The sequence below is a fragment of the Aythya marila genome (genome assembly GCF_965140915.1).
Source record: "Aythya marila genome assembly, chromosome: 27".
In the NCBI taxonomy this organism is placed as follows: domain Eukaryota; kingdom Metazoa; phylum Chordata; class Aves; order Anseriformes; family Anatidae; genus Aythya; species Aythya marila.
This window is the reverse complement of record NC_139068.1, coordinates 1901850-1919583: the sequence shown is the minus strand read 5'-3', so window position 1 is coordinate 1919583 and position 17734 is coordinate 1901850. Positions and strand designations below refer to the sequence as shown.

General features: G+C 67.4%; 2 protein-coding genes across 5 annotated transcripts; one reads left to right on the top strand and one right to left on the bottom strand.

The window, feature by feature from the left end:
• Positions 1-4: 4 nt before the first annotated feature.
• HMG20B (high mobility group 20B) lies at positions 5-8989 on the bottom strand. 3 transcript variants are annotated; one of them, XM_082780196.1, is made up of 10 exons: positions 8931-8989; positions 5400-5468; positions 3280-3385; positions 2903-3106; positions 2464-2584; positions 2323-2375; positions 2108-2183; positions 1801-2016; positions 1281-1413; positions 5-1157 (listed from the first exon to the last, which is right to left on the bottom strand). In XM_082780196.1, exons 2-10 carry the CDS (start codon positions 5435-5437, stop codon positions 1145-1147), a joined length of 960 nt encoding a protein of 319 aa, XP_082636322.1. In that variant the 5' UTR covers positions 5438-5468; positions 8931-8989; the 3' UTR covers positions 5-1144. The 3 variants fall into 3 exon arrangements, with proteins under 3 accessions (XP_082636322.1, XP_082636321.1, XP_082636323.1); XM_082780195.1 differs by lacking the exon at positions 8931-8989 and adding an exon at positions 6303-6344; XM_082780197.1 differs by lacking the exon at positions 8931-8989 and adding an exon at positions 6261-6272.
• On the top strand, positions 8752-17598 carry MFSD12 (major facilitator superfamily domain containing 12). Of its 2 annotated transcripts, XM_082780193.1 has the most exons (11): positions 8752-9099; positions 12688-12898; positions 13997-14120; positions 14365-14559; positions 14646-14738; positions 14842-14934; positions 15616-15786; positions 15972-16066; positions 16426-16556; positions 16669-16707; positions 17134-17598. In XM_082780193.1, exons 1-11 carry the CDS (start codon positions 8772-8774, stop codon positions 17226-17228), a joined length of 1575 nt encoding a protein of 524 aa, XP_082636319.1. In that variant the 5' UTR covers positions 8752-8771; the 3' UTR covers positions 17229-17598. The 2 variants fall into 2 exon arrangements, with proteins under 2 accessions (XP_082636319.1, XP_082636320.1); XM_082780194.1 differs by lacking the exon at positions 16669-16707.
• The last annotated feature ends 136 nt before the right edge of the window (positions 17599-17734 follow it).

Genomic DNA, 17734 nt, shown 5'->3' with positions numbered 1-17734 from the left:
GTTTCTCCCACGTTTATTCACTCCCATCTCCATCCCGAGCCCAGCAGCCACCGGGAGATGGCAACCAGGAGACTCGTCTACAGAGCACCGACCTCGCAGGCAAGAGAGGGGGGGGGGGGGTTGGACCCCTGCCCCGGGTTAAACCCTGGGCCGAATCCACGTAGTGCTAGTAAGAAAATAAGACGCTCTCTAATTACACAATCTGAGATTTCTGACTGGCAGCCCCAGGGTCGTCCGACCCCGGCACGGCGTGGCGAGGACGCGGCTGCCGTCACGGTGGTCCCACGAGGGCTCCCCCAGGGCTGGGGGGGCTCCGGCCCCGCTCCCCCCTCAGCACAGTTTTGCCTTTGCCGGGGTGTGGGGAAGGGGCTGCCCTGCCTGGCCCCAGAGGCACGGGGGAAGCAGAGGGGGCAGGCGGGGTGCATGGGGCTGAGGGGCTGAAGGCACCCGAGGGGCAGCAGCGAGGGGAAAAGGGCAGATTAAATAAAACAAGAGAGAGGGGAAGGAAGCCTGTCACCTCCCCCATGGCAGGCCGGGGGTCCCTGGGCTGATTTTGGGGCTGGGATGTGGCACTGAGCCCCGGGGGCTCCCCACGCACCCCAGGGGGCACGGCTGCCTCTCCTGGCCACGCTCACCACGTCGGGGACAGGAGCCTCGAGCCGAGCCAAACATGCAGAGGGGCAGCTCGAAGGAGGTCCTGTCCCCACCGCAGAGAGGCGAGGCCATGGAGGAGGGGCTGGGTGTCAGCCCTCCTGCCTTACGGGCCGGTCACAGCTGCCCCACAGCCCCTGGGTTGCTGTGGAAGAGGCTGCTGTCCTCCAGGCCCTCCACCCGCAGGCTGCGGTGCCACATCTGGCACCGGGGCTCAGGGAGCCGGGGCTGCAGGCGATGCCCAGGGGCTGCGGGAGCTGGGGAGCACACAGGAGAGCAGGGGGGGCTCGTGCTGGGGGCTCAACCACGGCACCGCTTGGTCCCCAGAAGCTCAAGGTCCTCGGAGACGTCACCGCCGCAGGGCCGGGGTCGGCCCCCGCTGATGTGGAGGGGGAAGCAGCCGGCCCAGCAGCAGGGACTGTCCCTTGTGGGGGCTCCAAGGGACAGGGCCGTGGTCCGGCCGGCCCCGGGCTCCGGCAGGGACTGGTCCTCTTCACAAGTGCTCGCTGCAGGGGGTGGAAAACGAGGCCAAATGACTGGGTTTGACTTCTCCTCCCCAAAACCGCGTGGAGACAGCCCCGAGCCCCCCCTGCAGCCACGCCGGGTGCCGCCTGCCCTGCCCCACTCACCTGGCTATCCGGGACAGGATCTCCTTGATGCGAACCACCAGCTTCTCGTGCTGCAGGGGGTTGCTCTCGATGGCGCTGTGCAGCTTGGCCATGTAGAAGTCCAGAGTGCTCAGCGTGGGCGTCTCCCCGGTGCCTACGGGGCAGCAGCCCGGTAAGTCCCCACCCAGCCCCGTGCACCGTGCTGGGGACGAGACCCTGAACGAGGTCCTGCAGCACTGAGCTCCCACTGATACAAAGCCAGGAACAACAGGATTGTTCCTCTTCCTAACACCTCCCCAGAGGAAGCTGTGACTGCATCTAGGGACGAGGACAGTTCCCAGTTTGTCCTGTCCTGCTATAGAGGAGCTGCCTGGCACGTCTGGGCTCTCTGGAGAACCCCAAGTGCTCCCCCCCACCAGATGAGCAGTTATCACCACCCCACTGACATCCCTGCTACAGCCCCCGCTGGCTTCAGCCCCCTCCACGTGGCCACCGTGTCCCGGGACAGCAAGGTTGGTCCCCGGGGCTGCCCCGAGCTCACCAGGGATGGGGAGGGAGGCGAAGCTGGTGGTGAGGGCCTGGCGCACGGACTGGAGCTGCTGCTGCAAGGCCAGGGTCTGCCTCTCCTCCTGCGCCAGCTCCTGCTCCAGCTTCTCCTTGGCGCAGTTCATGCTCTCCGTGTGTTTCTGCAGGATGGCGTTCTGCTCCTCGAACTCCGTGTTCATCTTCCGCAGGCGCCGCAGCTCGGCCTCCCGGGCTGCCGGGGACAAACGGGGTCAAAAAGGGTCGGGTAGGGAATGGTGACCCCATCCAATACCCCAAACTCGGCCCCTTCCTCAGCCCCTCACCTTTGTTTTGGTCCAAGAACTCTTCGGTGAAGATGGGCACGTCAAAGGTGGAGAAGGAGTCGCTGCACTCCCCAGCCTGGAGGACAGGAGGGGACGGGGCTGAGGGGACAGCCACGCGCTGCCTCCTGCAGCTCTGCTTCAACCCAGGAAGCCAAACCCCGCAGTGCCACGTGCCTCAGTTTCCCCACAGGGCCGTGGAGCTGCCAGCACCTTACCTTGTGCGGGTGCCCGTTCAGCAGGGTGTTCACCGCCACGGAGCCGGCATCCTCTGGGAAGGAGGCAGGGGGTTACCCTCCACGAGCCGCCCCGACACCCACCCCGAGCAAAGGGCAGCTGCCGCCGGCCCCTCAGCCCACCTTTCTTGATCTTCTTCTCCTGGATCTTCTCCGTGCACATCTTGTAGGCCTCCGACTGCTGGTACTCCCGCAGCTCCTTCATGTACTGCTGCTTCTCGCGCTCCGCTTCATCCAGGTACCGCTGCGGTCACAGGCGTCCTCAGCCTGGCCCGGCCCCACAGCGGGCTCCCCGTGGTGCTGCTGACCCCTTCCCACCCCCCGAGGCCCGGCTCCTGCTCCCCAGCACCGAGACGGGCCCCCCGGTAACCCCCTTGTGACACTTTTTGTGCCCAGACCTCGAGTGCACAAAGATTTTGGCTTCCAAGTGCACCGAGGTGTGATGGGGCCGTTCCCAGCCTGCGAGCAGAGGGGGTTCAGGTGCAGGAGCCTCCAGAGAGGCTCCACCAGGATGGGGGGAGCTGCCAGCCCCAGAAGATGAGCCCCCCCCCCACCCCGGTACCTGCTTCTCCGACAGCTGCAGCTTGCTCCACTCGGCTCCCAGCATCTTGGTGATCTCCGGGAAGGGCAGGTCAGGGTGCTGCGTGCGGATCTGCTCGCGGCGCTCGTTCAGAAAACGGACGTAGCCCGTCACGGGGGCCTTGGGGCCATTGGGCAGGATCTTCTTCCTCTTCTTGCCCTTGGGCCAGCCCCTCTTCTTCACCGGCTGGCGCCCCGAGAAGGGAAAGGGACAAGCTGGTGTCGACGGCAGGGCAGGACCCGCACCCCTCGGGGCAAGGTCTCAGCCCTTCCCTGACCACGGTCACGCCACGGGTCCCACAGCACCACGGGGGCGAGCTGGGGACCAGCCCCAAACCCTGGGGCCGCAGCAGGGCTCACCTCCTCCTCGCCGTGTGGCTTCTCGCCGCTGGCCCGTGCCACCTCCCCCTTCTCCTGCTTGATGGCCACCAGGAAGTTCCCATGCTGAGCCTTGCCTGCGGCGTGCCTGCGGACACAGAGAGCCCCTCAGAGAGGGCTGGGGACCCGCTGGATCCGTCACAGCGCCCCTGCAGCACTGCCAGACCCCCGGCTCCCACCCGGGCACGGTGCCCAAACCCAATCCTGACCCCAAGGCTCAGCAGAACCCAGCTCCAGGTGGACAAGGACACGACCCCGGGCACACAAAATCTGCTCCGAGGTCCACCCAAGGCCCCTTGGTGACATTTCAAGCGGGGCTGGGAGCTGCCAGCACCGCTCCGGGTGGCAGCGAGCAGCGAAGGTGACCATAAAAACACTCGGGGACATCCCCACGTGGCACCGAGACAGCGCGGCGGGTTGTCCTGAGGGACACAGAATCACAGAATTTCTAGGTTGGAAGAGACCTCAAGATCATCGAGTCCAACCTCTGACCTAACGCTAGCAGTCCCCACTAAACCATATCCCTAAGCTCTACATCTAAACGTCTTTTGAAGACTTCCAGGGATGGTGACTCCACCACTTCCCTGGGCAGCCTGTTCCAGTGCCTCACAACCCTTTCAGTGAAGAAGTTCTTCCTAACATCCAACCTAAAACACCCCTGGCACAACTTTAGCCCATTCCCCCTCGTCCTGTCACCAGGCACGTGGGAGAACAGGCCAACCCCCACCTCGCTACAGCCTCCTTCACACAGCGGCCGATCCTTCTGATCCTCCTCGGTGAGGGGGGAGCCGCCACGGGGACAGGTCCTGGTGGCAGCACCCCCCACGGGGACCAGACGAGCTGGAGCCAAAACCGCTCCTTTGGTGCACGGAGCCACCTCTGGAGGCACCCAGCGTTTCTCACGAGCGGCCGGGAGCCCCGAGGCTGCTTCCCAGCGCGGTGCCACATCCTCACGCAGCCCCAGCACGGACTAAACCGGGCTCGGAACCGCCCCCCAACCCCACCACAGCCTCTCCCCGGGGCTCCTACGGCTGTCCCCGGCTCCTTCCTACGGTGCAGCCCCCGTCCCGCCTGCGCCCCTTTGATCCTCCGGCTTTGATGGCCCCATCACAGCGATCGCTGCTGGCGGCGGCCCAGCCGGTCACACAGCCGCCGACCACACCAGAGCACGGCCGGGACTGCCGGACACGGGGAGACACAGAGGGTGCGAGCGGAGCGGCCGGCACGGCCGGGCTGTGCTTTCATCCCAGTCACAAGATCCGTTTAATAGCGAGGGGCTGGGCGCAGCCCCCCAAGGGAAAGGGAATTTGGCTGCGCACTGACAGCCCGGCGGATCCGGACTCGCTCCCTGGTTTTCAGCATCCCTCGCTCACCTCACACGCTCGGTGTGAGCCCAGATCTCCGCACAGAGCCCTGCACGAGCCAGAATTCACCTGACAATTCATTCCCGTCCCCCTCCTGCGAGTCCTGGGGACCCCAGCTCTAAGGCTGCCCCTCCCCGGGACCCAGCCGCTCGCACTGAGGCTACGGGAAGCTGTGAGAACATCGCCAGCCTCCCGGAAAAAAACAACTGCTGCGTCTCCAGCGGGCCCCAGCCCTTCTGTATGAGCCCTAACACAGCACCCGGCCCCAGCAGCCCAGTAACGTCCCGCAGCGCGGCGGGGAATGTGCTGACACCCCCCTGAAAGGGAGCTCTGCCTCCCCCACGCAGCGCCGCGGATTCCTTTCGTGCCTGAGGATGCTTTAAAAAGTAAAGCTATTCCCGGCACCATTCCTCCCCTTATCTCGGCTCCCTTGGGCATCCACCTCCTGGCGCCGCAGCGGCTCCGGGACCTGGCTCCCCAGGACACAGCAGGAACAGCCCCGGGGGGGGGCATCACCCCCCAGGGACCGCACGTGGTGCGCCCCAAACAAGCTGAGGCTGAGATGACTAAAAACACTCATGGCATATTTTTGGGGTTTTTACCCCAGGCCCTACAGGAAAGGCCCCCAAGGTGGACACGGTGATGCTTGTCACCCCCCCCCCCCGTGACCCCCACCCCCCTTCTGGGGGGTTTGTCACCCCCCGGGGCCGGGTGCCGGGCTGGGGGGGGGGCACTTACAGCATCCCAGCGGGCGCCTGCTTCGTGCTGTGGGCCATGGGCAGCGGGGGGGGAGCTCAGAGCAGGAGCCTGAGGGACAAAACCGGGGGTGTCACCGGGGCCCTGGGGGCCACCGAAGCCACGGAGCAAGCCCCCCCCTACCCCATGGACCAAGCCCCCCCTTGCCCAACTCCTTCCCTCCAGGCCCCCATGGCCGCCCCTCCTCAACCCCCCAGCATCCCCAGCCCCCCCCCCAGCACCCTTAGGCCCCCTCCAGCACCCCCAGCAACTTCAGCACCCCCCCAGCACCCCCTGAACCCTCACAGACCCCTGCCCCACAACCCCAGCCCCCACCACCACCCCCAGGCTCCTTCAGGACCCCCCCATTACCCCTTCCTATACCCCCAGACCCTCCCCCAGCACCCCTAGACCCCCTCCAGGCCCCCCCCAGCAACCCCAGACCCCCCCATGACCCCCAGGCCTCCCCAATCCCCTTTCCTACATACCCAGACCCCCCCCAGTACCCCTAAACTCCCTCCAGACCCCCCCAGCACCCCCAGGCCTCTTCCAGGCCCCCCAGACCCCCTCCAGCACCTCCAGACCCCTCCCAATCCCACTTTCTACACACCCAGACCCCCCCAGTACCCCTAGACCCCCTCCAGACCCCCTCCAGACCCCCTCCAGACCCCCCCCAGCACCCCCAGGCCTCTTCCAGGCCCCCCCCAGATCCCCCCCAGCACCCCCAGACCCCCCCATGCCCCCCTCAGCACCCCCAGGCCCCCCCCAATCCCCTTTTCTACACACCCAGACCCCCTCCCAGTACCCCCAGGCCCCTTCCAGGCCCCCCCCCATCATCTCCAGGCCCCCCCCGCCCCCCGTTACCCCCGGTCCCCCCCCGCCATCTTGGGCCCCCCCCGCCCCCACCTTCCCTGTCCCCGCCGGGCCCCTCGGCCTCCCTTCCTCGCCGGGCCCCGCCCCTCTATTATTATGCAAATGAGCGCCCCGCTTCCGCTCCGCCGATTCGCTCCCCGCGCCGGGCCTGGGGGCGCGCGGCCCCGCGCCGATTGGTTGGAAGCTGCTGACGTCACGGGGAGGAGGCGGGGAAGGGGCGGGGCGAGGCCGGGGGCCGTCGCTGCGCGCTCGCGTGCGCCGGGTTCGGCGCGCGCCGCCGGCCGGCCAGCCAATCAGGAGCCGGCGTGCGGACGGGGAAGCGTTGAGGGGAGGGCAGCGCCTTAAAGGGGCAACGGCACCAGTCGAGGAGTGGGGCCCACCGCATTCGGCCCCCCTCGGGTGCCCCCCCAGCGCCCACCCGGCCAAGCGGCGCGGGGGGGCCCCGGGACCCCAGAACGCCCCCAGTGCTCCCAGTGCCCCCAGTGCCCAGCTCAGGAGCGTCCCAGTGACCCCAGGACCCCCCCACACTGCTCCCAGTGCTCCCAGTGCCGTCCCAGTGCTCCCAGTTACCCCTCCCCAGCCCTCCCAGTGCCCACAGTGCTCCCTTTTGGGGTCCCAATGGCCCCAGGCCGCCCCCTCCCACTACTTCCAGCACCCCCAGTGCCTGCTGGAGTGGGGGTTCCCATGTCCCCCTTACTCACCCCTCCCAGTGCTCCCAGTACTCCCCCACAGCGCTCCCAGTGCCCCTCAGTGCCCACCCCCAGGACCACCAGTGCCCCAGCACCCCCCCACACAGCTTTGGGGCACCCCCTGCCCTGACCCCACACCCCACGGAGCTGCAGAGGCAGAGCAGGACTGGGAGCCCCACGGCACGTGATGCCCACGGTGCCCCCCAGCACCCTTGGGTACCCAAAGCACCCAGTGTCTGGGGTGCCCGGAGCTGGGGGGCACGGGCACGGGAGGGGGCAGCCGGTTCCCAGCTGTGGGGTGCAGCTGTGGCAACCCCCCCGGCTCGTCCTCCCCCTGGGGCTGCTCGCCCATCAGCCTGGATTTTCGCTTCCTCCCCGTCCCTGAGTCACCGCCGTGCCCTCACATGACGGGGGGGGGCCGGGGGCTGGCGGGTGATGTGCGGCCCCCACCACCCCCGGCCCTCACCACGGAGCTGCCGTGGGAATCACAAGACCTGGCACCCATGCAAATTGTTCATCCGCAGCATCCCGGCCCCGGGGCTCCATCACCCCTGTGCTACCAGCAGCAGGGGGGGGGCACATCCAGGGAAGGGTTCCCCAAAAACGCACGGTCCGGGAGCCCCCAGCCCGGCTATCACGGAGGTGCCCGACCCGCTCAGGTTACCCCCGATGCCCCCCCAGCCCCCGGGTTCGTCCCCGGGATTTCAGCGTCCCCGTGGGCAGAGCGGGTGGCACCGGGGGGGCTGTGGATGCTCGCCCCCACCCCATGGGCAGAGCTCTGTCCCACTGTGCCTTTGGGGTCAGAGCCACCAAGAACCCGCTTGGAGCAGCCTCAAACTCCCCAGTGCCCAGAAATGGCCCCGCAGCAGAGAAACCCCCCCAGCAGTGGGCACGCACCCATGGGGGGGTTCTCCCAGGGGCTGGGGTGATGGGGGCCTGACAGCACCCTTGGGATTGTCCCTGGGGACCCATGGGGGGGGCACATCTGGGATGTCCCCGCTGGTGGCTGGCTGCGAGGATGGCAGGGACACAGGGAAGGGGGGGCCGGTGTTAGGGAAGGGGGGGCTGGTGTTAGGGCAGGGGGCTCCCAGGTTTTTTGGGTGCCCGGGGCCACAGCAACAGCGCTGGGTGCTGTGGGGCTGGGGTGCAAACGGGCTCACAGAGGGGGCGAAGCGCTGGGGCAGGACCCAACACCCTCGCACCCCTTTTTGCCCAAGGCAGTGGTGGGGGCATCACGGGCAGCATCTGTGTGTCCCCCCCCATGCCTGGGGGCATCACGGGCAGCGTGTGTGTCCCCCCCTCTGTACCCAGGGACATCACGGACAGTCTGCGTGTCCCCTCCGTGCCCACAGCACCCAGCCTTTTACCCCAAGGATCCCACTGGGGACCAGTGTGCCCCCAGTGCGCCCCCAGTATATCCCCAGTGTGCCCCCAGTGTGCCCCCAGCACGTCCCCAGCATGTCCCCAACACGGGGGGGTTGCACCAAGTCAGGCAGGGCCCCGCAGCAGCTGCACGGCTCCCGGTCCCGACCCCTGGTGCCGGACGTTCCTCGGCCAGGCCTGGTGCTGGGGGGGCAGCACCGGGGAGCGGGGATGGCGGGGACGGGGGGGACACGGCCTGCGCTGCTCGGGGACCCGAGCGGGGCCACCACCGCCACCACTGCCACCACCACCACTGCTACCACTGACACCGCCGCCACTGCTGCTGCTCCCCCCGCCGCAGGCCCCGTCCCGCCCCGGCTCCATCCCCGCCCCGCCCCGGCCCGGCGGGCGCTATAAGCGGGCGGCCGAGGCCGGTGTGAGCGGCCCGGCTATGGCGGAGCCCCCGCGGAGGAGCTCGCTCGGGGCGGGCGGCTCGGCAGCGGTGGCGGCGGTGGTGGCGGTGGCGGAGGCGCTGCCGTTGCGGGCACGGCTGAGCTTTGCGGCCGGGCATTTCCTGAACGACCTGTGCGCCTCGCTCTGGTTCACCTACCTGCTGCTCTACCTGCACGCCGTGCTGGGCTACAGCCACCGGCTGGCCGGTGGCCTGCTGCTGGCCGGGCAGGTGGCCGACGGGCTGTGCACGCCGCTGCTCGGCTACGAAGCCGATCGCTCGGCCGGCTGCGGCCGCTACGGCCGGAGGAAATCCTGGCACTTGGCTGGTAAGGGCTGGGATGCTGCGGGAAACACAACCCCACCGGGGGGGGGCTGTGCGAGGGGGGGGTCTCGGAGAGGGGTTGGGGGGCTGGGGGTGCTTCCCCCGGGGGCTCGGTGGGGTTTCCCCAAATGGAGGGCGAGGCGCTGCTCCCGGCAGCTTTGGGGTTCAGGGGGGCTCTGCTGGAGCCCCGATGCTGCTGAGTGTCCCCAGTCACAAAGCTGCCCGGAGGGGCCGTTTTGGGGTGCCCCAGATGGGGGTGTAACACCCCCCCCCGTGGCACTGAGGGGGGAACGGGGCAGAGCAGGCGTGGGGCAGCCCCACGGGGGTAACGGGGTGCAGGGGAAGGGGCGGCGTGACGTCCCTGCCCTGCCCGGGTGCCGTCCCCCTGCAGTGGTGTGGGGTGGCCCCGTGTCCCCCCGGGTGGGGGTGGCACCAAGGCAAAGGGGTAAAAAGGAGACCGAAAGGTAAATCTGGGCTTTCCCACGAGCACGGGGATTTACCTGGGGCTTGCCTCAAGCAGGAGGTTCCCGGTGCAGCAGCAGTGATGGGTGACCTTGGGGTGCGGGATGCTCACCGGGGCTGCTCCCGCTGCTGGGGACCAGGCTGGGGCTCCCCGGGTTGGGGCACGCGTGGGCTCTGCTCCGGGTGTGGAAGGGCCCCGTGGGGACGAGGGGGAGGCAGCACCAGGTCCGTGTGAATGATTAACGGGTGCCCAGCTCACATCCTGGGTGAGCAAGGCACTGAAGGGCTTGGGGCTGCCCCACTGCCGTCGGGGGCCCTCCCTGAGGGGACAGCGAGACCTGGAGAAGGGTCCTCGGAGCCGTGGCACTCGCAGGAGCCTGCCCTGTCCCTGCTGCCCCGGCTGGTGACGGGGAATGGGGCGGTGAGAGCGGGGAAACCTCCGTGGGCAGGAGATGGAGACCCTCGGCGCTTCCTCCTCCTGGTAGCACCCCAGGGTGCCCGTGGAGCCGTGCGGGGAGAGGACGGTTGTGCTGTGGGTGCCGTTATCTTGATGCCGAATTTCTCCCTGCCAACCCGATAAGGCAGCTGGGCTGCCCGGCGGTTGGCTTGGCCTGGCCCCCCAGCCCTGAAATGAGCCAGAAAAAGGGGTGCAGGGGGGGCAGCTTCACCCCCTGCCACACCATCTGTGAGATCTGTGCCCTGAATTTAGGGAAGTGGCCGGAGCTGTGACTCCGGCATGGGCAGCGCTGCCTCGGCCGGGTGCACCCAAGGGGAAGTTCTGAATCACATCTTGCTCGGGGGCCGTGCTTGCCCCCAGCCGGCCCCACTGCAGCTGCAGGGAGCACCGCGAGGGCCTGGGGCTGAGCTCCAGCCTGGCCCTGCCTGCTCTGGGGGGACAGGGGAGGCTGGGGACACGGGCTGAGGCTGGGGACACGGGCTGAGGCTGGGGACACGAGCTGAGGCTGCGTTTCCCCAGCCAAAGCACGGGTTGTTCCTGGAAGGTGGGTGCTACCCCACCATCTCCCCAGTCCCACCGCAGCTCAGCCCGGTCCCAGGCTGGCCCTGCTGGTCCTGCTCCTGGGTCACGCTGTGGGGAGATGCTCCTGCGCGTGGGAGGGGGTGGCCCATCTGGCAGCAACCCATGCTCAGATCGGAGGAAACGTCGTGAAACCACAGCCTTGCGGGGGGAGATACCACGAGTTGCTATCGGCACCATCTCCCCTCCGCGGTGCTGGGCTGGTTGGCGGCGGGGCTGCCGGGGCCGATGCTCCCGAGAAGTCGGCTTGCTGCGGGGTGCTCACCCTGCCCGCAGGATTTCGGAGCAGCTCCCTGCAGCCATGGGGTGGGAGCAGCTCCTCGCTTTGCTGCTGAGCGAGTCTGGCTGGGCTGCCCCAAATCCCCCGCCTGCAGCGGCTGCGCTGCGCTCGCCCACTTGCAGCCGGCGTTCCCGTGACTCTGCCCCGGAGGGCTGCGAGATGAGAGCTTGGATCTCTGCCACCTGCACGGGGTGCTGGGGTGCTCCTGGAGCCCTGTGTGGGGCTGTGGTGGCCCCCGTGGGGATGGTGGCTGCACCCCGCTGGCTGCTTTGGTGGCCCTGGGTGGTCTTTGGTGGCCCTGCTGGGGAGGGGATGCTGCACATGGGTCTGCTGCAGGGCGGAGGAGCAATGAGGTGGGGATGGGGTGGTGCAAGCACGCTCGGGTTGTATTGAGACTGTGAGCTCCTGGCCTTTGGGTCTGGGCTAGGAGCGGAGCTGGGCCCCTGGGGGGCTCCTGTGGTCCTGCTGGGACAAGCCCGGGCCCCCAGGACAGCTCTGGGATGGAGGCACAGGCGTGACACAAACAGCTTTTGGCACACGGGGGTGTCGGGGCGGATGTGGGAGCTGCAGCAACCCCAGACCCAGGGACTGCAGCTCCTGCCCCAGCGCTCCCCGGGGACGTGGGCAAGTCCCTCGCAGCCCTTTGGGGACTGCAGAGCTCGAGTCTGTGGGGCCCGAGGCTGGGCAGGGGGCACAGCCTCAGTGATCCTGGGTGTTCTTTGGTGTTTAACATGGGTGTTTAACATGGGCACGAGTTCTGGTCTGAGATCTGCACCTTCTCGGACCATTCCCTGCCCTGGGTGGGACAGGGACACCGCAGTGTGCCTGAGCCCTGTCCCTCAGAGAGCTCCTGGAGCACTGGAGCTGGTGGTGGGCTGGTGCAGGGCAGCACCCAGCACCCTGCTGGGGTCCTCACGGGCACCCAGGCTGTGCTGGGATCGCTGCCTGCCCTTGCTGGGCGTGGGGCGAGGGGATCTGCTCTGCTCCTGGCAGCCCCTGCAGCTGCGTGCTCCTCGGGCATCCTCCTCAAGTGGCAGTGATGGGGAGGAGCTGCCCTTGTGGCCGAAGGAAGGAGAAATCTCTCTTCAGGAAAAGGATCTTGCACAGTCCTGCAGAGAGGGGAGCCTGGGGACCTGGCGAAGCGGCTGCGGGTTCCTCTGGCCTGGGTTCCTGTGGTTTTGTGGCCAGCGGGTGCCGTGGGTTTGGCAGCGCCCGGCGCAGGACAGGACGGAGCAGGGCACGGCGCCCGGGCCTGCATCTCGTCGGATTTGATCCGTAACCTTCTGGAAGGGGAGGGAGAAGCTGGCCTGTCCCTGCCTGCTCCACGCAGGCGTCCCCGTGGCGTGCAAAGGGGACGCTGCCGGGCTGTGGTGGAGGCAGGGACCTGGCTCTGGTGTCACTGACTCAGCCGGGACCTTCCCATCAGGGCAGCGGCGTCTGACGCCAGCGTGGGGACAGATCTGCTCCTGCCCCGCTGTGCTGGGGGCTGCTGGGGACGCCCCCGACTGCTGCTCTGCGTGGCTCCCTGCAGCAGAAGGGGCGAGGGGACAGACGGACAGGACAGGCTGTGTGCCTGCAGGAGCTGGGGCTGTCCCGGTGCTCAGGGCACCTTATCACCCCCAGGCAGGCGGCGGCGCAGCACCGTGGCCTTGGGGCCGGTTATCTGCAGGTTTGGAGGTGGGCAGCGACCGGGGGGAGCTGATCCCCCCCCTGCAGCCCTGGGGCAGGCCCTGTCCGTGGATAGGAGCCAGCTGTGGCCATCAGGTCGCAGGGCGCTGGGCTCGCAGCCCCTCACCGCTCCCCTCTCTCCCCAGGCACCACCTGCGTCCTCGTGTCCTTCCCCTTCATCTTCAGCCCCTGCCTGGGCTGCAAGGAGAACACGCCGCAGTGGGCGGCCTTCATCTACTACCTCCCCTTCATCGTCATCTTCCAGTTTGGCTGGGCGGCCACGCAGATCTCCCACCTATCCCTCATCCCCGAGCTGGTGACCAGCGACCACGAGAAGGTGGAGCTCACGGCTTTCAGGTGAGCGTGGCCAGCCCTGGCTGTCCCCTGAGCCGAGTCCCTTCGCCTCCGTGGTGAGAGGTCCCCTGCGTGCCACGGCTCCGCGTGCTGCTCTGCCACGGGCACCTTGGGCACCCTGGAGCCCTTGACCTGGCAGGACGGGGCTGGGGCCGTGTGGGTGTCCTGCAGGACACATCCAGGTGACACCGATCTTCTGGGTTCCTGGCCTAAAATCTTTGGTGCCGGGGCAAAGGTGCTGCTGCTGAGGATGCTGGTGACACAGCCAGCACCGTGCTGTGGTGATGGGAGAGAACTCACAGCGACCCACCAAGCCCAGCCGGGCTTTGTGCTGTGGTGCAGGCAGAGGCAGGGCTGTCTGCCAGCTCCCTTCCCCCCTTGGTACTGGGGTGCCAGGTCCCCAAACCCCCTGCCCCAGCCTCAGAGGGTGCATCGGCACAGAGGAGCTCATGCCCACGGGGCACTTTTTCCTTTGGAACTGGAGGGTGATGCTCACACGGGAGGAATGTGTCCCCAGGTGTCCCCAGGGAGGGGAGGGCCGGGCACTGCCCTGTGCTGGCCGTCCCGGAGGCCGCAGCGTCCCCAGGGCTGTGCGTGCGGCCCCAGAGCCTGCGCTGCTTATCTGGAGGGGCCGGGCTGCAGGAAGGGGACTTTATCAGCTGGAGCAGGGCTTCGTTATCTGCCCCGGTGGGAGGAAGTTCCCCTTCCGTCAGGTAACAGGCTCAGCGCTGCGCCCATGCTGGAAGCACGCAGGGAGGTGTCGGGTCACCCAGGGCCAAGGGGCCCCACGCTGGGGTGCTGGGCCAGGCGGCTCAGGGTGGGCTGGGGCCGGGCAGGCTGGCCCGGAGGGGCTTGGTTTCCTTCTGGTCCTGCCCCCTGCTTGGACTGGGGGTGCTGGGAGGTGCACCAGTAAGGCTGATGCACCGCCAGGGCTGGCCTGTCCCTGCGTGCTCTTGGAGTTGTCACCTCCGCAGCGGTGCCGTGGTGCAGAGCTGGCTGCAGCAGGCCTGGGTTGGTGGGCAGCCGTGTGTGGAGGTGTCTCTGCCGTGGCTGGAACTGTGCTCATCCTTCTGTGTCACCCCGCCGTGCCATCTCCCCCAGGTATGCCTTCACCGTCATGGCCAACATCACCGTGTACGGCCTGGCCTGGCTGCTGCTGAACCTGCAGGTGGACCAGCCTGAGCGCACGGAGCACCTGGGCATCCAGGATGTCCCCGTGTTTCGGGTAGGTGGGCACGGCTCTGTCCCTGGGGTCCCTCCTTCCCTGCGTGGGATGTGGCTGTACTGGGAGGCACTGGAGGGAGTGAAGTGGCAGCACCCCAGAGCCACCTCCTTCACTGGGCAGGGGCTGCACCAACTCCCCCTGGGTTCTGGGACCCCCTTTTATTCCACCAAACTCCTGGGGCAGGGAGGGGTGAGCAGGCAGAGGGCACCCTGTGCCATGCTCACCCCCTCTCTACCTCCCCTAGAACCTGTCCCTCATCGTGGTGGGGCTGGGGGCCGTCTTCTCCCTCATCTTCCACCTGGGCACCAAAGAGAAGCCGTACCCGCTGGGCTCCCTGCCGCAGCCCGAGAGCACGCCCCTGCTGCAGAAGGAGCCCGCGAGGTGCCCGCGCCCGCTGCTGGCCTGGAAGGACTGGCTGCTGGAGCCTGCCTTCTACCAGGTGGGAGCAGGATGGGCCACGGCCATGCCCCGTCCCCCTCCTCCAGCCGGCGCGGGCTGAGGGCCGCTCTCTCCGTCCCCTTGCAGGTGGCGGTGCTCTACATGGCCACCCGGCTCATTGTCAACCTGTCCCAGACCTACATCGCCATGTACCTGACCAACTCGCTGCTGCTGCCCAAGGTGGGCACGGGGCAGGTTCCTGCCCGCACGGCAGGGTCACCCGGGCAGGGGTCCTGGGTGAGTGGTCTGGAGCTGATCTTCTCCCCGTGCTTGTCGCCCACAGAAATACATCGCCACCATCCCCCTGGTGCTGTACGTCAGCGGCTTCCTGTCCTCCTTCCTCATGAAGCCTGTGAATAAGTGGATAGGTCGAAACGTGAGTCCTGGGGGCTTGGCGAGGTTTGAGTTAGACCCAGGGCGTAACAACCTGCTCCTGAGCTCAGGGGCTGGGCACCGAAGGCAGGTCCTGAACCCACCGGGGAGCAGAGCACTGGGCACACCGGAGCCTGGCTGCAGAGCAGGGACCCCTCAGGAATCCTCCTGCTGCAGCAGCGGTCCCACAGGGCAGGGCGAGGGGTGGCATGGGCCTGTCCTGCACATCTGAGGGTGCTGAGGTCTGGGAAAGTGACGCTGGCCCAAGCTCAGCCGGTCCTGAGCAGCCCCAGCAGGGCTGGGAGAGCCCCGAGGAGCCCAGGAGAGGCCGAGGGGGGACTTGGCTGAGCCACCCTGAGCATGCCGGGGGTGTGGGGTCTGCAGCCCCGGCAGACCTGCAGCTTCTGCTCCTGCCATGGGGTGCAGGGCACGGCTGGGGCTGTCCCCATGCCCTGCAAGGCACCTACAGCTCCTCCGGGCACAGGCTGGTCGCTGCAAGGCCCTTGCTGTGTGGGGACAGTGCCCCGAACCCACTGGGAGCGAGCCAGGGACGTCCCTGTGAGCCCAGGCAATGGCTGGCCCCGATGTCCTGCGGGTGGGATGTCACCGGGGTCTGGGGCACAGCCAGCGCTGGGTGCTGAGCTCTGCCTTCCCCCCTGGCCGTCCCCACGCCATCCCGGAGCAGCTGACGTACTTCGTGGGCATCCTGGTGATCCTGGCCTTCGCCTCCTGGGTGACCCTGACCAGGACGATGGGAGCGGAGATCTACGGGGCGGCCGCGCTGCTCGGCGCTGGCTCCGCCACCATCCTGGTCACCTCCCTGTCCATGACGGCCGACCTCATCGGCACCAACACGGTACGTGGCCCCGCCGTCCCGGCAGGGCTGGGAGCCCGGCGGGCAGGAGACGCGTCCCCGGGCAGGCGGAGAGCCCCGAGCCGTGCCCGGGCCGTGCTGTAATGAGGGCTCTGCCCATGAGAGGGCACACGGCTCTCGCTCGCTGCGCTGCGTGGCACCGGGTGAGCCTTCCTCTCCCCTCGCAGCACAGCGGCGCGTTTGTCTACGGGGCCATGAGCTTCACGGACAAGATGGCCAACGGCCTGGCGGTGATGGCGATCCAGAACCTGCACCCGTGCCCGTAAGTGTCCCTGCAGAGCACAAACGACTTAAGGACAGCTCCACACAGACCGCTGGGATCCTGGCAGCAAACAGCCCGTGGGGGCACGCTCTTACACCCCTGCTGAGAGGCACTGGTGGAAACTCCAATTCATCCTAAATCCTTCCTCGCCTTCTCCTCTGCCCTCTGCATCTCAGACTCCTAAAGGGGCTGGGGATCGCTGTGTCCACGCTGCTGCCCTGGGCTCTTCCCCCGTGTCCCAGTCCTGGTAGCGAGGATTTGGGACTGCTTTGGGCAGCGGGAGGGTGGCAGCAGCCCCAGGGTGCTTGGGGAACGCTCTGGTCCCCGCCACCGAGCTCAGCCGTGTCCTCTCCTTGCAGGACTGAGCTCTGCTGCCCTGCCTGCGTCAGCTTCTACCACTGGGTGATGGTGCTGGTCACCGGGGGCATTGCCATGGCTGCCACCGTGTCCCTGTGCTGCATCATGATCTGGCCCATCCGGGTCCGCTTCCGTGAGTGTGGCCGCGGGGCTGGGGGCACTGGGAAGGGGCAGGCGTGGGGCTGGGGGCACAGGGAGACCCGGGTCCGGTGCCAGCCCCGGCTAAAGCAGAAGTGTCTTTCCAGATGGCCCTGGTTGTGGCAGGCTGCGGGGTGACCCTCCTGGTAGGCAGGCTCAGCTCCTTGTGCTTCTGCTGCTCCTGGCCCCAGAGCTGGGGCTGTGCCCGCTCGCTGTGCCCATGGCGGGCAGCACCCCCCTGCCCAGCCACACTGCCCCTGGCCCCATGGTCAGCGAGGGGTGAAGGGGTGAAGGGGCTGCTGCTCGTGCTGCTGGACAAACGCAGGGGCCCGGCTGCCCCTTGCCAGGCTGCTCAGTGTCAGCTCTGTCTCCGTCCTTCGCCTTGTCCAGATTTGTTCTGTGTTGGGTGGGGGGAGAACGCGGAGCCCCCACGGGTGGGGCTCTCGGCAGCGTTGTGCAGGGCCCCTGCTGCCCTGGGACGTGTCAGGGCGCCTCGTGCTGGGGGCTGGAGAGCCCCCGAGGACCGGGCTGGCACTGTGAGGGCTCCTGACCCATCCCTCTCGTCCTTGCAGATGATGTCTCCCTGCAGGGCCTGAATGAGGCCAGAATCTCCTACAACGAAACGGAGAGCACGGAGGAAAGGAGCCCCAGCAGCATGGTCAACTGAGCCGGGCTCGCGTCCTCGGCCATGCTGACGGCCGGGCTCTGCTGGGACGGACCCCGAGGATGGGGACGGCGCCAGAACAGGGGAGCTGGACTCAGGGTGGGGTCCGGGCACTGCCTCGCCTCGGGCACCTCACATAGGACTTGTCACCCCCCTGCTGTGCCGGGGGACGCGGTGAAGGGCGTCCCTCGGCCGTCCCTGGGCATTTGCACAAGTTGAACACTACGGGCCCGGGGCTGGGCGGCGCAGCCCGGCCCCCGCACTGTGGGACGGGGGGCACCCAGCCCTTGGTTTTAACCTGCTTTTGGAAGGTCAGTGTGTACGCAGAGCACTTTTTAAAAGAAGGAAAAAAAAAAAAAAAAAAAACCTAACACAACCCACCTCGAAACTTGAATAAAAAATTTAAAAATTAAACTTGAAAAACAAAAAACAAACAAACAACAACAACAACAACAAAAGAAAAAAACAAAACAAAACAAAAAAAAAACAACCGTGAAACTTAAAAACAT